The sequence below is a fragment of the Lupinus angustifolius genome, chromosome LG08 (genome assembly GCF_001865875.1).
Source record: "Lupinus angustifolius cultivar Tanjil chromosome LG08, LupAngTanjil_v1.0, whole genome shotgun sequence".
NCBI lineage: Eukaryota > Viridiplantae > Streptophyta > Magnoliopsida > Fabales > Fabaceae > Lupinus > Lupinus angustifolius.
Window position 1 is genome coordinate 13,290,931 of NC_032016.1, and position 22,978 is coordinate 13,313,908.

The 22,978-nt window shown below is 32.2% G+C and overlaps 2 protein-coding genes and 1 pseudogene across 2 annotated transcripts; all 3 read right to left on the reverse strand.

Moving 5' to 3' along the window:
- Nucleotides 2,093-2,691, reverse strand: LOC109353907 (annotated as a pseudogene).
- LOC109353909 lies at nt 10,206-11,624 on the reverse strand. Its single transcript, XM_019596266.1, has 2 exons — nt 10,589-11,624; nt 10,206-10,307 (listed from the first exon to the last, which is right to left on the reverse strand). Exons 1-2 carry the CDS (start codon nt 11,622-11,624, stop codon nt 10,270-10,272), a joined length of 1,074 nt encoding a protein of 357 aa, XP_019451811.1. The 3' UTR covers nt 10,206-10,269.
- On the reverse strand, nt 17,333-17,977 carry LOC109353910. Its single transcript, XM_019596268.1, has one exon. The coding sequence runs from the start codon at nt 17,975-17,977 to the stop codon at nt 17,333-17,335; it is 645 nt and encodes a 214-aa protein (XP_019451813.1).

Genomic DNA, 22,978 nt, shown 5'->3' on the forward strand with positions numbered 1-22,978 from the left:
AATGCATGAGAGAAGTGTAGAAAACATAAGTTTGTAAACTATTATTGAAAGATACGTTTGTTGTGTTTGTACAAAACATATCAAGGTTTTCCAAAGTATCCTCAAGGGATTCGCTGTTCGTTCCATTTGCATCCAATATACTTAAATTGGTGGGGGCGAATCGAACCTAAAGGTTAGTATGATAACACACGTTTTGGAGGTTTTTTCGTGCATATCCATTAACCATTTGTTTATTCAAGTGTTCTCAGCATCTTCCCAAGAATTCAAGTTTTCTCACACTTATTTTGAGTTTATTTAAATGTCAATATTGTCTACGTGAATTGAACACAGTTCTGTTTATTTGTTTCTACAGAGAAGATCACGCTAGGGGCGGCAAGATTAGGACGTTTTTGCCGTCAGTTTTATTAAGTTGACAAAACAACAGAACCAATTTTTAAAGGATATACATAGAAAGAAAGATAGTTGCCGTCATAAAATTAAGCTTCAATAATTTCTTATCCTACTCCACGCACTGGTTTTAGTTGCAATTTTCACAACTAACCTTCACATGAATTAGATTAAGAACTAATATAAAGTGTGAAGAAAAATAACACTCCTGCATGTTGACATGTAAGATATGATCAAACCATGCAACTTGTTGTGCATATTGGTGAAGTGTAAAAAGAGCCCGATTATCATGATATTTTATGTTCAATGAAAAATAAATTATGTAATAGAATGAGAGATGCATGAATGAATAAAATGATTTATATTAAGTGAAAAATAAAAAAAATATTACAATTGATTATTCAATATTTCAAATTATAAATCAACTAAAGATCAATTATAACATATGTAATTTATTTAATTAAATATATTTAAATTTTATGATTTTGACATTAAAGTTTTTATCTTTAAATATAATGATATTTATTATAATTTTTAATGTATGTTGCATATCTCGCCCATAGTCTCATATTCGTCATTGTGACAACGTATGTTCCAAAAACATTGTTTGACAATGTAGTTGCACGATTTATTAGAAATGTCATGTTGAATAGGTGAACTTTCGTAATTTGTAGTGTGTTTTTGAGTGGGTAAAGCATATTCTAATTATGTTATATTAAAGTAATTTCGGAAAGCCACATGCAGAACACTTGGGTGGTTGATTTGGCAAATTCAAAAAATGATAGTGCTTTTTTTCTTAAAAAGATTTAATCTTGTCTGCCAAATGGTTTTTATAAAACTTTATGCTGATGATATTTTTGATGAGGAGAGGGAGAGGGGAAATTGTACCATTGCAAAATTTTAAGAGTTCCAATTGAGCTCCCTCATGGAGATAAGAGTTCCAATTAAGCTCCATGTAGATGTTTACTATATAATTGATGCATGTGGGCAATTGCATTAAAGAAATATTATTGCAATTCGGGTGATTGTTCAAGTATTAAGAATTAAAGTTCAGCTTATGACATTAAAAACTAAGGTATAAACTTACATTAAATTTCTAAATCATGGAAAAAATTGGAATAACGTGAATTTAAAAAAATTAAGTTATATTACAAATTTGTACTACAAAGGATAAAAATGATTTACTATGTTACTTTTTCCTCTTGTTTTTTAGTACTTGTCTCTCCATTAATAGAGAGGTTTCAATTTGACAAATATTTATCTTTATTTATATTTTAAATGAAAAAAAAATATTATTTCATTATATATAGAAGAATAAAAATGTTTTACCATATTTTCATATGAAAACTTTTTTGTGGAGAACAACTTTTTAATTACTCTCAAATTTTCAGCCGTCTATTGCATGCAAGTTATCTTTTTCAAGTTACAGATTTAATCCGTTTTTGTCTTTGTTATGATTAGAGCTTTTTCTGCTCCACCAATAAAGTAAGGAACAATCAACTTTTTCATTGGTGGAATATTTAACACTCTTATACCACTCAATTTAGTTTTTAATATAGACTAAATAATTAACAGTGTTTGTGATATAACCTTTTTGCAAGTTGCACCATAACAGCCTCCAAAGAAACAGCAACGAACCTTCCTTCTTCATGTAATTGGTAACAGTTGTGTACTTGATGTTCTGTCACATTAGTTGTAAAGTTTCAATCAGATTCAGATTGCAGTAAATTTGTACATACACAACAACTCTACAATCCAAACTGCATAATCAGGAATTCTTGTTATAAGCCATCTTAGGAGCTGAAACTTCATTGCTACATATTGGACAAACCTTGTTAATTTGAAGCCACTTGATTATGCAATCTGTATGGTAAGGGTGCTCAATTGAAGTGCCACAAGGGCTTCACCTTCTTCATACTCAACCTCACAAATCACACACCTTTCTATTCCACTTTTTCTTGCAGCAGATTGAAAAGTATAAGGGTATAATAAGCATGAAGAAATTTCATTTCTTGTTAAACCTTTATTCTATTTACCTATAAACTCTCCTAACTCAAGTAACTCTTCATAACATAATTCATCTGGGTCAATCTCATCTTCTTCCATTACATCATAATTGCTTTCTGAAAAACCATCATTTGCATCATCAAAAGAGGACTCACTTACATATTCATCAGTTTCACTTCCACTTTCAATTGTTGCTAGAGTTTTCAATGTTCCCTCTTCTTCTTGCAAGCTAATTTCTAGAATAAAATCATAGTTACAAAAAAGTTTCTCCAATACAATTGGTGGATTGAGAACAGAATAAAGTGGTCAATTTACTATTTAAGGGGATGAGTATAACCATAGTTTAAGAGAATTCTTTGGAGATGAAATTCTTGCATTTCAAGTTCACTAATGCGAGTCAAAATAGTTCCTTTTAGATATCATACAAATATTAAAATTGAATAATTTGATCCCATTTAATATTTTTAAGATTATTTTGGGGCTTTCGAATTTTTAGAAACCAAAACCGTACAAACAAAAATTTTGACGTACAAATACCCAAAACATCATAAGAAGGAAATAAGAGATATGTTTCTCTCTTTCCTCTTAATAAATCACAAACATGCATTAATATTAATACAAAGTGTTTCTTATACATACCCTCTTAAATATTCTACCATGTCCGTCTTTGGAGAACTTTAGTCCTAATATTAACACCTTTTCTTGCAAACTTGGATGTCCTAGCTACCTTGATATCATGAACTGTGCTTCTATGATTGCCATACTTAATGGCATCACTAGTGTCACTAGTATCTCTAATACTATGACTATGATTCCTTTTATTTTTATGACTAAGATTTCTACTAATTTCAACTCGAGCATGATAATTTCTAGGCCTCAAAGATTTCCTCAAGTGTGCACTTTTGTAACCCCTCCTACGTGAAAAAGATCTGCTTATTTCTTCTGAAGATATTGGAACATGGTATGAAAGGCTTTCATCACTGTAATCCTCATCAGTTGTAGAGTAAAGCTTTTGAATTCTGATCCTTCTTCTCTTCCTCTTAACCCTTTGTAACTTGACACACAAGAAAGTGCATGAATACTCACACGAGTGGAAACAACAAGAGAAGCATGACCATATCAATTTGCAAACAGTTCGGCCAAAACATCCAAATATTCCTAATTTATGTAACAGATACAAGAATAACAGAACTGCAACAAAACAGAACATACATTAAGAAAATAGTGCAATCTAGATATAACTGGAATAACTAATGCATTGTGACCAAATTACATAAGAGTTGAACTCACCAATGTACACTAGAACAAGTACTAAGGCAAGTTTGAAGAGATTGGCAACACAAAAATTTTCGATATAGCACACAAGATCCCATGTTGGTCCACATACTGAGCTGAAACATAAACAACATTTATATAAACCAGGAAGTTGGAAAAGGAAAACGTAGCTTTAAGCATAAGCAAAATGATAATGCCTATACAGCTACATTAAAATTGATAATTTTAAACTCATAACCACGGTCAAAACTGTATATAATTGAGAAGAGACTTTAATGGTTGTGTAAATAGCATTATTCAACTACAACATCAGAAACATCTAAAAGACTAGGTAGTATACTAATAACAATGTGCTTGTGATTACACCATGTGTATCTCATAATTGTAGATAATTGCGAGAAAATACTAACAGAAAATTATGGTCATGAAAATCACAATATTGTGCTGTAATTATGGTTATATCACAACAACAAACGAGCCTTAGTCTCACTAGGTCGTCCGGTTATATCACTATTTAAATAAAACTTATGGAGAATCATAATAAGAGTAATGAGTTAATAAGAATAATAATTATTACCTGCAAGACTTTCCAGAAAGAAATTCAACTGGAGAATTAAATAGTTTGCCAACAGCCTCTCCAAAACCCTAAGCAAATGATTTGATTACATTGCCCATAAATTCAAAAACAATGGAGCTGTAGGATTGAATGTGAAAAAACTGAATTATTGGAAAGATGCTGCAACACTTGAACAAACAAATAGTTGATGGATATGCACGTAAAAATCTTCAAAGCGTGTGTTACCACACTAACCTTTAGGTTCGATTTGCCCCCACTAATTTAAGTATATTGGATGCAAATGGAATGAACAGCGAATCCACTCCAGGATACTTTCGAAACCCTGATATGTTTTGCACAAACACAATATCTTTCAATAACCATAAGTTCAATGCCTAAAGGTGCAACCACTAAACCAAAGGACATCTTTAGAGATAAATCATTCACAATATTTACATACAAGAGGAAGATTAAGTGGCAGTTACAACTGCTATGTAAAAATTGAGAAAATAAACTGCCAAGTGAAATGGAACATGAAACTAGAGAGAAACCTTGAGTTTTTTCTCTTTATTCTTTGACTGGGACCTTGTTAAACTGTGTTGGCAGATAAGTTTTGAAAACGTTTTATTTTATTTTATTTTTTTCATTTGGCAATTTTGAAAATGTTTTGTTAACTTTTTATTGAACATGAAAACATGCCATTATTGAAAATCATGTGAGAAGAAAGGATTTTTCGAAGCATGTAAAGCCATTTAAATTGTAACCTAAAATTAAAATTAAAACGATGGTTATTAATAATTATCCTACTTAAATAATTAAACTATATATCAATTGAATTATAATAAATTAGTAAATATTATTTGTAATATACAAGTCAAGTATTGCAAGGGATTTGTGCCATATCCACTTGCTCAAATCTAAGTCAAAGGTTCTAACTTCCAAGCTTCCCTCACAGTTTAACACACTTTTCCAATTCACAAACCATAATTGCATAGGTCACCTCTTGATCAAATTTTTGATATAATAGAGATAAGGGTAAGTGAAAAACGAAGATACACATTGTGTACAATACATATATACCAAACAGATAATTCATTTGCTAGGTGAAATTTCCACTAGCGCTACCTGTTCAGATTCCCCAACAATCCAACATACTCCTCCTGACACATTCCAGTATTCCTTTGTGAGAAATGAGAAGAAAGGAATAGGGAGTGTGTATATATATATATACATCTCCATAATAGAGAAGTAAATGATTGTTTCTCTTAATGTTTTTAATAATAAAAATTTAATTTTATAACAATAAAATGATAAAAATGATATTATATATTATGTTTTGTTTGTTATTATATATTAGTTGTCTCATTGACAATGGAGTGATAGGAAGGTGTTGAAAAGTAAAAGTTTGGTCTCAACCCCTTTTGCCTCAATCAATTGGTGCTCTTTTCCTTTTTTCCAAAGTTGTATTCTTTGCAACCCTTTCACATGCTTTTTTTAATGTTGTTTTTTTATTTAATAACCTTAATAGTTATAAATATTTCACCAACTAAATAGTAAAAATATGAATAGCTTTTCTATTTTATGATTTTTATCTATATAATTGACTCGTTATAAAATTGCTAGTTAAGTTCTAAATCAATCTAAAAAATGCTTATTTTTATAATTTTTAAATATATATTTTTATTTAATAAATATGAATTGGATAAAATTGAGTGTTCAAAATATCAAAATCAAACCCTTGTTATAATAAAACAAATAGCTTATTTTCATTCGACATTTTTAAAAGATATAAGAAGATTGAAATTGTAGTCCATGATCAAAATTAAAAAAATAATATTAATGATCATCATAGTTAAGTAATTAAACTATATATTGATTCAGTGTCAATGGGGAAGGGTGTGCAGCACAAATATTTTTTTTACATATACAACTAAATTTATCTTTATAGGAGAAGAATGTTATTATTTTTATTTCTTTTATATTTTTATGGTGTCAATTATTATTAGTCTATGCATAAATTTGCTCAATTCTTAGAATGGTCATTTGTTTATATTATCTTATATATCAACAAGATGTTGTTTTAGTGGTATAAAATCTGTTAGATCTTCAGAACGACCAAAAGATCAAATGTTCAATTCTTACACTTGTTAGGAGGGACAACTACACTCCCCGAAAAGGATAAATTCCTGACCAAAAGGTGAGGAAATACTTTTGGTAATACCAAAAAAATCTTATAATTTATATATAATTGAAATAAGGGTCTGACAGACAAAAATATTAGTTTGTTTAATACTTATTAAAAAGATGACATCTTAAAATTATATTGGACTAGAGTTCTTAATAAGATACAATAATCTAGTTCAAAAAGAAAATATATCTTGCATTCTCACAATTAGTATGCTACGTCTTTTCTTCGAGATTTATTATAAAATATTACATAATTAAAATATTTGATATACAATATTTACTCATTTTTATTTTATCACATAATTTATTTTAAATACTAAATTTTGTTCCAACTTTGATATTAAAGTTCCATATAGGAGCCAAACGTTTTTCTCGTACTGCCACTATAAAATGTCAAGATCGATACTATATCAATTAAATTATACTATAACAAATATAAGAAATTAATAAAGATTTTTTTTTTTGAATATAGAAATCAGTTATTGCAAATGTATAATCATGGCTAAACATGTTACAAACAATTTCAAAGTTTAAAGTTTGAATATTTGCTATACTAATTTGGAAAATATGAAGTTTTTTACATGCAAATCTATTGTTGATCATCCTTATCATGTATTATACAACTGATCATAACTGAACACTGATCTAGATAAATATAACCTCACATTTTAGTGATATTCAATCTTGTATCATTACATAATCCTCAAGACTTATTTAAATTCCTCAATATCATTATTAGAGTTCCAAATTTCAGCTTAATCTTGTGATTGGAAAGACTAGAAATTGTAAATCAGTTTAGATATTCAAGAGTTAGTATGTTGAATGTTTGATTGAACATTTATTACTATAACTTTAATTTAGAATTGACTTTTTTTATACAAATTGGGATGATGTATATTTTATATTTAAAATTCAATTTATCCAGTGATGTTTCTTAAAAATCATTGGGTCTCACTCACTTATTTGAATTGGTTGTAATGTTAATTTATTTTGGAAAGTTATTTGCCCTACATCTAGATTAGAATAAGTTCTAAGCAATTAAAAAAGAGAAAAAAATGTATATATTAATAATGCAAAAGATTTTTATAATGTCATTATATTATCCCTCATTTATTTTTAATTGCTATTATAAATAAAAATAATGCAAATAAATAATGGAATATGCAATTACTATATATAAATCTTTATCATGTGTAGTTGCATATAAAACCAATGAAAATTGATTTGACAAAGTACCCAAACATAGCTGGTATCAATATTCAGTGCTTATAATCATATCTCAGAGAATTGTAATAGGTGAGCTATTGAACCTGTTAGATCAGCTGTATAGGAAGAGAAAAGGGAGATGAGAAGAAGAAGAGAGAAGGGAGAGGAATGCAATATGGAATTGATAATAGAGATAAGGCCAAAGGGCTAATACATGTAGGAAGCTAGGAAAATACAAAAGACAAGACTACCATTTACTAATACAGAAACCTGTAGTAGACTTGCGATCAGTAGGATCCCCAGCCCAATCAGCATCTGAATAAGCAGACAATGTCAAGGAAGAAGTTGAAGAGAAAAGAAGACTCTGAAACTGAGTGCCTCGAAGATAACGAAGGATCCGAAGAACAGCTGCCCAATGAACAGTAGTAGGAGAACTCACAAACTGGCTAACAATGTGCACTGCATAAGCAATATCGGGTCTGGTAATGGTCAGATACACCAAACTACCAACAAGAGTGCGATATAGAGTAGGTTCAGAGAGAGGAACACCATCAGAAGATGTATATCTAGCATTAGTCTCAAGAGGACTGTCAACAGCTTTAGTGTCAGAGAGACTAACCAGGTCAAGAATATCAGCAATATATTTCGATTGGGAAAGAAGATAACCCCTAGGAGATGAGGCTACTTCAATTCCCAAGAAATATGTAAGAGTACCTAAATCCTTCATCTCAAATTGTTTTGCTAGTTGCGTCTTCAACTTTGTAATCCCATCAACATCATCACCAGTAATGATCATATCATCGACATATAAAGAGATGATAATGCAACCATGAGGAGTATTTCTGACAAATAAAGCATAATCATGTGGACTTGAAGAGAAGCCAAGAGAAGTTATCACAATAGAGAATTTCTCAAACCAAGCGCGAGGATCTTGTTTGAGCCCATAGAGAGATTTTTGCAGCTTGCATACTTCCCCCGGATTATGAGAAACTCCAGGAGGAGGAACCATATATATTTCTTCATGAAGATCAGCATTTAGAAAAGCATTTTTGACATCCATCTGAGAGATATGCCATTGACGAACAGATGCAATATCAATAAGAGTGCGAATGGTTGTCATCTTGGCAACATGAGCAAAAGTTTCTTCATAATCCATGCCATATTGTTGAGCATATCCCTTGGCAACAAGACGAGCTTTGTAACGCTCAATAGAACCATCAGACTTGATCTTGATCTTAAAGACCCAACGAGAACCTATAGCACGTTTGTCTGGTGGTAGAGACACCATAGTCCAAGTACCTGTTTTGTGCAAAGCAGAAAGTTCATCGTTCATAGCCTGCTGCCAAAGAGGATCAAGAACAGCCTCTTGATAGGAGGATGGCTCAGATAACCTGTGGAGAGAGGTCAAAGCAGAAGCAAAAGAAGTAGAATAAATGTTGTAAACAAAGTCAGGGAGCTGAGTGGACTTATGGATACGTTGAGGATAACGACGAGGAAGATGAGGTGGTTGAGGTTGAGGATCACCAATCTGCAGAGGGTCATGGGCAGGCGGGGGGGTATGAGGAGCTTCATCCCTGAAATTCTCAAAATTAAAGTCATTTGGACCATCAATATCCGCAACAAATGGATCAATATGAATGATATCAGACCTGGTAATGTTTTGAGAGTCAGATGGAATAGAATAAAAAGGCAAATGCTCAAGAAAAACAACATGACGAGAAATATACAATTTACGAGTAGAAGGATTATAACAATGATAACCTTTCTGACCATCCCCATGACCAAGAAAGACACATATGGCAGATCGAGGAGTCAATTTACTCCGTTCAACATGAGGAAGAAGAACAAAACAAGTGGAACCAAAAACCCTCAATGATGAATAATCAGGAGGATGACCATACAACCTTTCAAAAGGAGACAAACCTGAAGTAACAGAAGAAGGAATTCTGTTAATGACATGAACCGCAGTTTTGACAGCCTCACCCCAGAACTCAGAAGGAGCCGATGCTGACAGAAGCATAGAACGAGCTGTTTCAAGAATGTGACGATGCTTTCTTTCAGCAACTCCATTTTGTTCAGGGGTGTCAGTACAAGAGGCTTGGTGAACTGTTCCATCAGAGGAAAGTAACTCAGAGAATTTCTTAGAGGTGTATTCACCACCTAAATCACAACGGAAGCACTTAATAACAGAGTTATATTGATTATTAACCAAAGCACGAAAATGACAATAAATACCAAAGAGTTCAGAATGATGTTTCATAAGGAAAATCCAACAATAACGGGTGTAATCATCAATGAAAGAGACATAATATTTTGATCCACTTTTAGTAGCAATTGGGGATGGACCCCATACATCAGAATGAACCAAATCAAAAGGTGCCTTAGAAATTGAAACACTCTTAGGAAAAGGTAAAGCAGAAAACTTGGCAAGTTTACAACCACAACAGTCAGAAATGTTATTTGGTTGTAATGATCCTAAGACTCCCGTTGATGTTAAGTATTTCAAACGAGGAGAAGATACATGACCCAGACGAGAATGCCATAAATAAAACTTAGAAGAAGACAAATTCAAACGGAAAGATGATAAATCAACAGTAGGAGCTGCAACATGTGGAAGCTTCAGTTCATCCAAAATATAAAGCCCCCCCTGTCTATGGCCTGTCCCAATCAGCCTCTTCGATTGAGGATCCTGCACATAACAATGAGTTGAGGAAAATAAGATTGAGAAACCAGAATCACACAGTTGACTAACAGAAGCAAGACTTAAAGTGAGGTTAGGTATATAATAAACATCAGAGAGAGATAGTTTAGGTGTAGAAACAGAACCAACTCCTTCCAATAACATAGGAGTTCCATCAGCAGTCATAACAGATACACAGGACGGCTTATGTACAGATGTAAAAGATTTAAAGTCAGATGACATATGATGGGACGCTCCAGAGTCAAGGATCCATATGGAGGATGATATACCTGATGAACCAGCAGAAGACAGACCTACATTAGGAGAGACTGACATAGCATTGGGCTGAGATGCAAGAAACTTCTGAAATTGTTCTACCAGGTCAGACATGTTAGACCCAGAGTGAACCATCCCAGGGGTGGCAGATGGAGAAACAGCAGTAGCAGCAGCAACATTGGAAGATTGAGATGTGTGCTGAAAGTTCCTGTATTTCGACTGAGGCGGACGCCACTGAGGTGGTTGATAAGGTTGCTCCTTCTTCAATAATTTTGGACATTGAGCCTTCCAATGACCCTTTTCCTTACAGAAGCTACATTCATCATAATTGACTCTGCCTTGAGATTTTCCTTTCACAACAGGAGCAGCAAACACAGAGGGGCTTGGCAGAATCCCTTTGTCAACAATTCCCTTTTCAGAGTGGGACTTCAAACGAACTTCTTCAGCTAAAAGTTCATTAACAACATAATCAACAAATGGCATAGGAGTGAGATGCAAAATGGAACCACGGAGGCCTTCAAAATCATTCCGAAGAGCCATCAAAAACTGTACTAAACGTTGTTGTTCCCGGCGATCAGTGTATGGTGTGAATGCTTGCAATTCTGCAGATTCAGTGAGTGCCAATTGGTCCCAAAGATTAGTCATAGCAGAATAAAACTCTTGGATGCTCATGCTATGTTGTTGGAGAGCTCGAATATCAATCTCTAACTGATATTGTTTTGCAAAATTGGACTGCATATACAATCGTTTAAGGTGCTCCCAAACCTGAGATGCTGAATCATATTTTGCAAGTTGAACACCAATAGATTGCGAAACAGAATTATTAATCCAAGTAATAATTTTCGAGTTGTTCACTTCCCAATTTTCTAACTCCTTTGCATAATTTTCAGTAGCACTATTTGTAGGTTTAACAAAAGTTCCAGAAACATATCCCCACATACGTTTACCAATCAGAAAATTTCTCATCACATAACTCCAATATGCATAATTGGATGATCCATTTAGTTGCACACTAATGGATTGCAAAGTATCACCTCTTTCAGTTACCATAACTAACAAGCACAACAACATGGAAATCGAAATTCAAAGAGAAAGAGAAACATAAAACCTGACAAATTCGCTCAGCGAAAACTGCGATCTGCGAATCTGAATTGCGAATCTGAACTGCGAATCTGAAACTGTGATCTCCGATCTGCGAACTGCGGAGGCTGATCTACCACTGCAATGAAGAAGAAAAGATGATGGAACCTAGAGGCATGAACAGAGAAGAGAGAGCTGTGGCCTTAGCAAACCTTGCTCTTGATACCATGTTAGATCAGCTGCATAGGAAGAGAGAAGGGAGAGGAATACAATATGGAATTGATAATAGAGATAAGGCCAAAGGGCCAATAGATATAGGAAGCTAGGAAAATACAAAAGACAAGACTACCATTTACTAATTACTAAAATACATTTAATAGAATCAACAACCACTTATTACTAATTCAGTTTGTGCTATAGATATTTAGTAAAACATTCAAGTTGCTATTTCAAAAATTGGAACAAAATGTATCTAATCATGGTTGAAATTTGAAATGCAAGGAAGTATTAATGGTTTTTCTCGAATTGTTTCCAAAAAATGTGTGATTATATGTGCCACTTATTATAATTGATTAAAAATATATATACAAGTGGTACATGGAGGGACACAATTTATGGAACAAAAATGTGCTCCCCTTTTAACTAGCAGTTCTCATTGAGTTTTTCTTATCTTTGCTAATTGAATTCTGTATTTGTTAATGCAGGACCCAAGGAATTCACATCTTTATATTATAATGTTCAGAGTTGGAGGGTACTTTTTTATTTCTTAGTTTCGTTCCTTTTTCTATTCTCAATTCTCAATTTGGCAAACTACACATTCTTCTAACATATCAATTATTTCTGTAGGGAACCTTTGAGAGATTTGATAAGGATTTGAATGGCAAAATTGACTCAAATGAGTTGAGAGAAGCTTTTATGAGTTTGGGTTATGTTGTTTCTCCTATTGTGTTGGATTTGCTTGTCTCCAAATATGATAAAACTGGTGGAAGATGCAAGGCTATAGGATATGATTATTTCATTGAGTATGGTTTTTCGGTTTGTGTAAATATTCATTTTCATCCTCATGTTTTTTCGACCTTATCATATTGGTCTTTCAAAATTTGAAAACCCTAAAATGATCTCAAATTTTTTAAATGCGAGTGAAATTAGTTATTTTTAACATATTTTACAATATCTTATAGAGATTAATTTGACTCCAAAAATAACTAATTTAACATACATTTTTTGGATCCTTTTTTTGTAGGAACCAAAGTAATGAGGTCAAAACATGTGGGAATGAATAAGTGTTTGCTCTTTCATTTTTTTGTAACTATCTATTTTTTATACTGTACCAAATGGTTTCTTAAACTGATTCATTTTTCCTTGTTTTGCTTATGCAGGTGTTGTGTTATTGTTAAGGTGAGTTAACAAATCACTGAGTTATGATTTTATCAGCATCTGAATTAAAATTATATCTTATCTTCCTAGTCTTATCTGTTACAGAGTTTGAGACTGTATCATACCATGTTACATAGTGTTTCGTAGGTTATGGATAAGTTTGTTTAATTCCAAGATACAATGTCTTTGTGTCTATATGATTATTAAGACTTAAGAGAGAAACATGCTCCTTTTTGTGAAATTTATTTTTTTATTTAGATGATTCATGAAACATAATCAACCTAGTTTTACTCCTCCTTATGAACCATTGGTTCAGCTTTAATGAAACATTTTTGGTAGATGTAATGTTTTAAATTGGGATTGTCGTTAGGGTTGCAGTTATGTTAGTGTAATTGTGGAAAAATGTACCTATGGCCTCAATTGCAGTCGTGATGTTGTCTCGAAGACTCTGAAAATCACAATGTTGCGGTTGCAATTACAGTTGTGGAATGCAATTTGTAGAAATATATTTTGGTATTTTTGGAATAATATGGTATTAGGCTAGTAGTTAGTTTAAACTTTAAACTTACTTAACTTGCATAATAAACGATCATTTTAAATTTAATTTTCATGCTTAAAACATGCGTAAAATAATTTAGTTAGTTAGTTAAAAGTTATAGTAAGACTTTGTATTTCCTATACAATAGGTTGATTAATTTCTTTATAATTCATTCTAATACAATTTAAAGTAATGTGTCCTTTATCGGAAGGTAAAAAGATCTCAGTTGAGACATTTATGCTGACTGTTCTGCCATTCCTTATAGCTTAAGAAAGTAAATGGTGCTCTATCATCACTTCACTTAATAATGGTTTCAGAATAATTGTGCTTGTCTTATCAAGAAAATGAAAGAGTTTCCTACTTTCAGTGACAATGATTTTCTTGTGTTTTCTTTGCGAAAATGTTCACTTTTCACTTTTCCATTTTATATGTTTAAAATTCAAATCTTAATTTCACTATGTAAGGTTGGCTGTATGGATTATAACGCTGTAATACTTTATTATAAATTATATTTATTAATAAATCATTAGTTTAATTTTTCATATGTGTTTGATGATATATTTAGGCTGTTCTTAAGTCCAAATAAAAGCTGAAAATTATGTACCATCTAACAAAATTTGTATGTTTAATAGTCATTTTCATGGTGGTATTTGTTTGAAAACATGTGTAGTCGGTATCTTATTTACTTTGAAAACATGTTTATCCATGGTGGCATTTGTTTGAAGCACCATCACCCATTCTTCCCTTTTCTCATTACTCACTCAATAATTATCTTCAAATACTTTTTAATTTCCCTTGAAATACTTGTTTTTAATTTGAGAAAAAAGGAGAGTTGGGGGAGGAAGGTTACATGATCTGTGGTAATTCTATGGACAAATGGAGTGTGGTTATGGACTTTGAGAATAGCATCTCTTGCAGTTGTTTAAAAATGCCATAAATGTTATTTCCTTTGACATATCTCAGAATCGTCTTAGTAGCTAGCATATGAGATTTCCTTGGCCTGCACATGAACATACTCACAAGTCCAACACCATAGGATATGTCTGGTCTGCTGTTGCACAAATACCTCAGGGATCCAACAATCTGTTTGAACAAGGTCTCATCTACTTCTTCATCATCTTCATCATTTGTTAACTTTACATTTGTTTCAAATGGACTTGTCACTGAGTTGCAAGCATCCATGTTGAACCTTTGTAGCAAGTCACTAGCATACCTTTTCTGGTGCATTAATAGACCAGTATGAGTGTAGGAGAATTCCATCCCAAGGAAGTAGCTTAACTTGCCCAAATCTGTCATTTCGAATTCTGATTCCATAATCCTTTTAAACTCCTCAATTCTCTTCAGATTGGATCCAGTGATAAGGAGATCATCAACATATAAGCATAGTATCAATAGGTCTCCATCACCATTGTCCTTCACATATACTCCATACTCTACTTCACATTTTTTAAATTTGAGTTTAAACAGGAATGAATCAATCCTTTTGTTCCATGCCCTTGGAGCTTGTTTCAAACCATATAGTGCCTTCTTTAGCTTATAGACTTGATCCTTCTTTCCTCTCACAATGACTCCAGGAGGTTGTTGTACATAAACCTCTTCTTCTAAGGGGCCATGAAGAAACGCAGACTTTACATCTAGCTGGAACAATGGCCAATTCTTTGCACAGGCAACTCCTACTACCAACCTTATAGTTTCAATCCTGGCCACTAGAGAAAACACCTCTGAGTAGTCAAGACCTTTTCTCTGTAGAAAACTATTTGCCAATAATCTTTCTTTATGCTTTGATATGGTTCCATCGGGATTGAGTTTCTGCTTGAAAACCCATTTTACTCCAATCTAGTATTTTCCTTTTGGAAGATCAACTAAGCTCTAGGTCTTGTTTTTCTCAATGGATTTGAGTTCTTCAACCATTGCTTCCTTCCATACAGAGTGTTCAAGGGCTTTAATCTCATTGATTTGTTTTGCTCTAACCATTAGTGCTAAATGTACTAAGTCACCTTCATCATTGATTTGATAATCATAGTGCATTTCATAGTCATTGAATCTGGTAGGCATTGATCTTGCTCTTCTTGATCTTTGGTCTACTAGTTCATCATTTTTTTATTCACTAATTTCTTCTGAGTTCTCCACTAAATCAATGATCTCTAGTATGGATTTTCTTAAATTGGTTGTCATCTCCTTCCAATTCCAGTTTTCGTGTTCTAGCACAATAACATCTCTGCTGATTTGTACTTTGTCTCTTATGGGATCATAGAGCTTGTAGGCACTTGTAGAATGATAGCCAGTGAATACCATTTCTTAACTTTTGTCTTGAAGCTTAGTTCTCCTTTGATCTGATACATGCTTGTATGCAAGTGACCCAAACACCTTCAGATGGCCTACTCCTGGTTTCTTTCCATTTCAGGCTTCCATATGAACTTTTCCTTCTAGCTTCTTAGTTGGACTTCTGTTTAGAATATAGACTGAGGTTGATACAACTTCACCCCAGAATATTTGTGGTAAGCCTTTTTCCTTGATCAAGCTTCTTGCCATATCCATTATTGTTCTATTTCTCCTTTCAGCAAGTCCATTATGTTGAGGGGTGTATGGAGCAGTGACTTCATGTCTAATACCATTGTGTTGACAATGTTGCTCAAAAGCGTTAGATGTAAATTCTCCTCCTCTATCTGTTCTAAGAATTTTTAGCTTCTTTCCACTTTCCCTCTCAACTAATGCTTTGAATCTGAGAAAGTATTCGAAGGCTTCACTTTTCTACTTCATCACATACAACCATATCATCCTACTAAACTCATCAACAAAGGTAATGAAGTACCTGTTTCTAGCCAATGTTGGTTACTCAAATGGTCCACACACATCTGAGTGTACTACTTCCAATACTCCTCTAGATCTCATGCTTGAGTAAGATTGGAATGGCTTTCTAGTTTGCTTACCAGCCAAGCAGACTTCACATATATCTTTAGGAAGTGTTATTATAGGAATGCCATGAATCATATTAGTGGAACCAAGTTGATACAAGCTTTTGAAATTCAGATGACCATACCTTAAGTGCCATATCCAACTTTCTTCATTGGCTTCTATTGTAGTAAGGCATTGAGCATTAGCAGCCTTGATGTTCACTTGAAAAGTTCTGTTCTTGGTTAGCTTACTTCTAAGAATCAGTCTTTTCTTAACATCAAACACCTCGACTTGGCCATTTCCCATCACTGTTGTAAATCCCTTTTGTACAAGTTGCCCAATGCTGAGTAGGTTGTACCTCATTCCAGGAACAAACAGTACATCAGAAATTAGAGCTTTGGATCCATTGTTCCTCATAATCACTACATCACCTGCTCCTTCTACTTCAAGGTGCTATCATCTACAAACTTGACTTTGCTATTTCTGCTTGAGTCAAAGTCTATGAGCCACTCTTTATGACTTGTCATATGATTTGAGCACCCTGAGTTAAGATACCATGACTCAAGGTGAGCATCTTCTGCTGGATTTGTAACCATCAAAGTCAATGGTTCTACTTCAAGATCTTCATGTGTTGTGAATGCCTCTTTGTCATCCAGATTCTTCTGTTTTCCTTTCTCAGTAGGGCACTCATAGGAGTAGTGTCATGTGTTGTGGAAATTGTAGCACTCAACATTCCTCTTATCATACTTATTTTGTTTCTGGATTTTTCTTTGCCCTTCTTTCTTTTCTGGAGGATCTGGCCAGTCATAATCTGGTATGTTCTTCTTTCCCTTCCATTTTTTGCTTTTCTCCTTGAAGTGAATTGCTTTTAAAGCCTATTCACTACTTTTATTGGATTTCTGTCTATGAGCCTCATTTCATGTGCTTCTAGTGAGCTTTGAAGTTCCTCAATCTTCATCATTGAAACATGTTTTGACTCCTTTATTGCCACTACAATGTAGTCAAATTTTTTTGGTAAGGATCTCATGACTTTCTCTATGATCATGAGATCTGTGGCTGCCTCTCCACATCCTTTCATCTGATTAGTGATTGTAATCACTTTTGTGAAGTAATCTCCAACCTTATCATTCTCCTCCATTTGTATTAGATCATATTTCCTTCTTAGTGTTTGTAGTTTCGCTTTCTTTATCTTGTCTCCACCAGAATGGCTTCGAATCAAGATATCCCAAGCTTCTTTAGTTGTTATGGCATTCTGAATCTTCTCAAAGTGTGTGTCATCAACACACTGATGCAACAAGAATAATGCCTTGTTATTCTTTTTCTTTGCTTCTTTGAACATGGTTCTTTGAATCTCTGTGGCTTCGGGACCTGGTGCAACAAGTCCATTCTCAACAGCCTTGTTCACCTCTTGAAAGTTGAACAACACCTTCATTTGTGTGTTCCAACGATCCCAATTCTTCTCTGTAAGAACGGGTAGGCTCATTGATGGAAGATTGTTGTTATTCCCAACCATTGTCTTTCAAATGTCTTTGACACAGATCAAATCGCACTTCCTCACCCTTTTGCACACCTTTCACTCCAAGATCAGCAGCTTCAATTTCTCCAGAGATGATTCACACGCAGTGAATGCTCGAGTTACTCACTCGTAATAGAAGAAGGATGTTTAGATCAAGGTGAAGAGGAAACGTGATTCCATGATAGCAACGTGGTCTTGATACCAAATGTTAGATTTAGAAGAAAATAATGAAAGATTATGAAGAGAAGAGAGTAAGCAATGTGTTTGATCAATGAATATACATCTTATTGAAGAAGAAGATTACATGTCATTTATAGTAAGTATTCCAACTAACTAACTAACAGAAATTTAAAAACCTACTAGAAATAGAAAGTGTTAGTTAAACACAACTCAATCTATCAATTACTCACACATAACTTGGATTACAAAGTATTTCTAACAATTTTAAGGACAAATTATGAGTTATACTATTAGAATAAAAAGTAAAATATTGCTTAATTATCTAGAAAGTATAAATAATTACAAAATTAGTTGTGGAGATTTTCAAGGACAATAATATATTTGTAGGGTTAAGATGCTCTAAACTCCCAAATAACATTCATTTTTTTGGATGAATGGTGATTTTGTTGGAGATGAACGATTATGATGTTGGTGTTGGGATGAATGTTGATGGAAATTGGAGGTATAAGATATAGAAAAATGATATATTATTTTATAAATTTTCCTAACATGTGTTATAAAGTGTAATTTGATTTATTGATGATGACGTATGCATTTTAATTTTGAGGTAGGAGATATTGTAGAAGGATATATTACTCTAACAACTAACTATAAAATTGATATGATAACTAAGAGGTGAGTGAATTAGTTGTCTTAAATCTATGATAGATTTTTCTGCAAATTTCAGAGTTAGTAGCAGCGGAAAAGTTATGCACAAAAAATATCAAGTAAATTTAAGAAGATGAAGGAGAAGAGAGTATTCAGAGAGTTTTATATTGGTTCACATTTTTGTCCACTGAATGTTACATCTAGTACTCTTGTAGCACAAGAGATTTCCTCACTAGATATTAAGAGTAGTAATTACAAATTCTCACCCCGAGACTTCCTTGTACCTTACTCACTCTCTAATACATATGTTACTCTTTGGAAGACAACCTTTCCAAGTGACTATATCCCATTTCTTATCACACCATTGTGATAGAAAGTATTTCACCAAATTTAATGAAGAAAATTTTAACAATGGCAAGGATTGCCTTTACAAGATTGAATATTATGCTCTCTTGCAATCTGCTAACTCTTTTATACACTTAGCTATAATGCTCAGAAGGTTTGAAAATCTTTGCAACCACACTTAAAGAAACTTTAGAAAATTTAATCTGGAAGTTAAGAACAAGTTGTAGAAAGTGCAGAAAAAGTGTTTCAGAAAAATTCAGATTGTATATGTGAGTTGTGTCATTGAATTATGAGTTTCAATGCCTTTAAATGGGCTTTCCGATCAGTCATAACACCTCTATGAAAAGGTAGGAGTTGATTCGAATGAAACTATTACATTTGGGGTGAAAGTTGTTTAGTTTGAATATGAAAATCTGGTGTAACAGTTCTCAGTAATCAATTATAACATCAACGTAATAGGTTACCCAAACATTATGTCCAACTGAGTAATCGATTACCACATTGTGTAACCGGTTACTCTCATATACTATAACCGTGTAATCGGTTACTCAAAGGGAGTAATCGATTACAATGTTCAGTTTTTGTTGGGTAACTCGTTTCTCACTCATTTAACCTGTTACTTAGTTCTGATAACTTGTTACTTAGATCCAGTAACTTGTTACACAATATTTTGAAAATTGTTTTCATTTATACTTGTAGTTTTCAATTTTCTTTTAAAATATTTTTAAGCATTACTACTAATTGTATATTATTGAGTATAAGGATAGAAGTAGCTATAGACTTAGACTTTAAATTCCTTGAAATTTTATCTTCATTGTCTTCATAAGTATTCTTCTTTTTCTTCTTTATGTGATGTTGGTGTCTTCATCAAAATCATGTCAAAGTCTAGAGAAAGATTTTCTTCACACTAACATATATTCTCTCTTACATGTGCTTCATCGGAAAAGACTTATCTCTAGTACTAGATAAACAAGTTTTTCATTTCCTTTTTACACTTAAGGGTAAAAGTGTCATTGTAATATATTTAAATGACAAAGTGTCACATCATATTATTTTTTTGCCTTTATTTTCTATGTATCATCCTTTCTAATACTGGAGATCACGATCTTGATCTACTTCATTAGGTGAAGAAAAGTTTAAAAATCTAACAACTCTCACTGGTATAAAACCCCACTATTAGAAGAAAAGTAAAAATCTGGAGAGGGTAGATCTTACCTGATTGTTTTACCTTACCCCCTCAGTTTTTGAACCATGTGCAACTATAAAATTCCTTTATTTATTTCCGCAAATATTTTTGAAACTCGAGTCGGACATTAAATTAGAAAATGTCTTATATCAAATTTAACTAGTTAAACTATCTAGTTGAATAAGATATATCATATATAACTAATCATTATATATAAATTCAAATTTTTATATAATTAAATAAAATTTTATTGAAGTAATATATCTCCACATTTTTTGGACTGGAGTAAAATCAAATATTAAAGTAATGTTTCACTTTTTAAAATTTTAAGTGAACTTTCACTTCCTAATTTATTCTAATTTAATCAGATTTAACATGACCAGGCCTGAATTTTCCTGGTTGAAAGTGGTACAACCATTCCTCTCATTTGATTAAGACTAAAAAGTAAATTTGTTTTTAAGTCCGATCAGCAATTGGACCGGTTGAATAGTCCGGTCCTTACAACATTATTCTATACCCTTCTCAAATCAAAGGCAACTTTAAAAAAATAAGTAAAATAAAAAAAAATAGAACATCGCTTTAATTTCAAAGTTCAAAGTGTGCATTTTATAAAAGGCTAAAATTTTCATCTTCAAAATTCCCAGATACAATGTCCTTAATTTTCTAAAACTAAAAAATGATAATATCTAAAATCAAACAAAATTTCTATCACATTTTTTTTAATGAAAAGAGTAAATATGCAAACAGAAGAGCACTTGCTTTTTTATAAAATTAAGATGACAAAATATATAGAACTATTTCAACCAACAAAAAAATACTTGTTAGTTGGTAGAAGTAAAAAAAAAAGAATACTTCAATTTTCTATAGGTCATTCACATTCTTAGACCTATAATGACTTTGCCACATCATTTTCTACTCACTAAGACTTTCAAGACATTATACTTTATTCCAAACAATCTTCCATAATTAATAAAATTGTATAAAGTTTACTTTTTAGTCTTCCATAATTAATAAAATTGTATAAAGTTTATTATTGAGTATAAGGATAGAAGTAGCTATAGACTTAGACTTTAAATTCCTTGAAATTTTATCTTCATTGTCTTCATAAGTATTCTTCTTTTTCTTCTTTATGTGATGTTGGTGTCTTCATCAAAATCATGTCAAAGTCTAGAGAAAGATTTTCTTCACACTAACATATATTCTCTCTTACATGTGCTTCATCGGAAAAGACTTATCTCTAGTACTAGATAAACAAGTTTTTCATTTCCTTTTTACACTTAAGGGTAAAAGTGTCATTGTAATATATTTAAATGACAAAGTGTCACATCATATTATTTTTTTGCCTTTATTTTCTATGTATCATCCTTTCTAATACTGGAGATCACGATCTTGATCTACTTCATTAGGTGAAGAAAAGTTTAAAAATCTAACAACTCTCACTGGTATAAAACCCCACTATTAGAAGAAAAGTAAAAATCTGGAGAGGGTAGATCTTACCTGATTGTTTTACCTTACCCCCTCAGTTTTTGAACCATGTGCAACTATAAAATTCCTTTATTTATTTCCGCAAATATTTTTGAAACTCGAGTCGGACATTAAATTAGAAAATGTCTTATATCAAATTTAACTAGTTAAACTATCTAGTTGAATAAGATATATCATATATAACTAATCATTATATATAAATTCAAATTTTTATATAATTAAATAAAATTTTATTGAAGTAATATATCTCCACATTTTTTGGACTGGAGTAAAATCAAATATTAAAGTAATGTTTCACTTTTTAAAATTTTAAGTGAACTTTCACTTCCTAATTTATTCTAATTTAATCAGATTTAACATGACCAGGCCTGAATTTTCCTGGTTGAAAGTGGTACAACCATTCCTCTCATTTGATTAAGACTAAAAAGTAAATTTGTTTTTAAGTCCGATCAGCAATTGGACCGGTTGAATAGTCCGGTCCTTACAACATTATTCTATACCCTTCTCAAATCAAAGGCAACTTTAAAAAAATAAGTAAAATAAAAAAAAATAGAACATCGCTTTAATTTCAAAGTTCAAAGTGTGCATTTTATAAAAGGCTAAAATTTTCATCTTCAAAATTCCCAGATACAATGTCCTTAATTTTCTAAAACTAAAAAATGATAATATCTAAAATCAAACAAAATTTCTATCACATTTTTTTTAATGAAAAGAGTAAATATGCAAACAGAAGAGCACTTGCTTTTTTATAAAATTAAGATGACAAAATATATAGAACTATTTCAACCAACAAAAAAATACTTGTTAGTTGGTAGAAGTAAAAAAAAAAGAATACTTCAATTTTCTATAGGTCATTCACATTCTTAGACCTATAATGACTTTGCCACATCATTTTCTACTCACTAAGACTTTCAAGACATTATACTTTATTCCAAACAATCTTCCATAATTAATAAAATTGTATAAAGTTTACTTTTTAGTCTTCCATAATTAATAAAATTGTATAAAGTTTAATAAAATGAAAAAATACACTACTGACATGTCTCAGAGTAGATAACCAATTCCTATGGGTCCCATTAAAGTATTAAGCTTGAGTTTTAAAAATGAATGTCTCAAATTAATACTATAGTTTAAGACTTGTAACCATGTTGTAC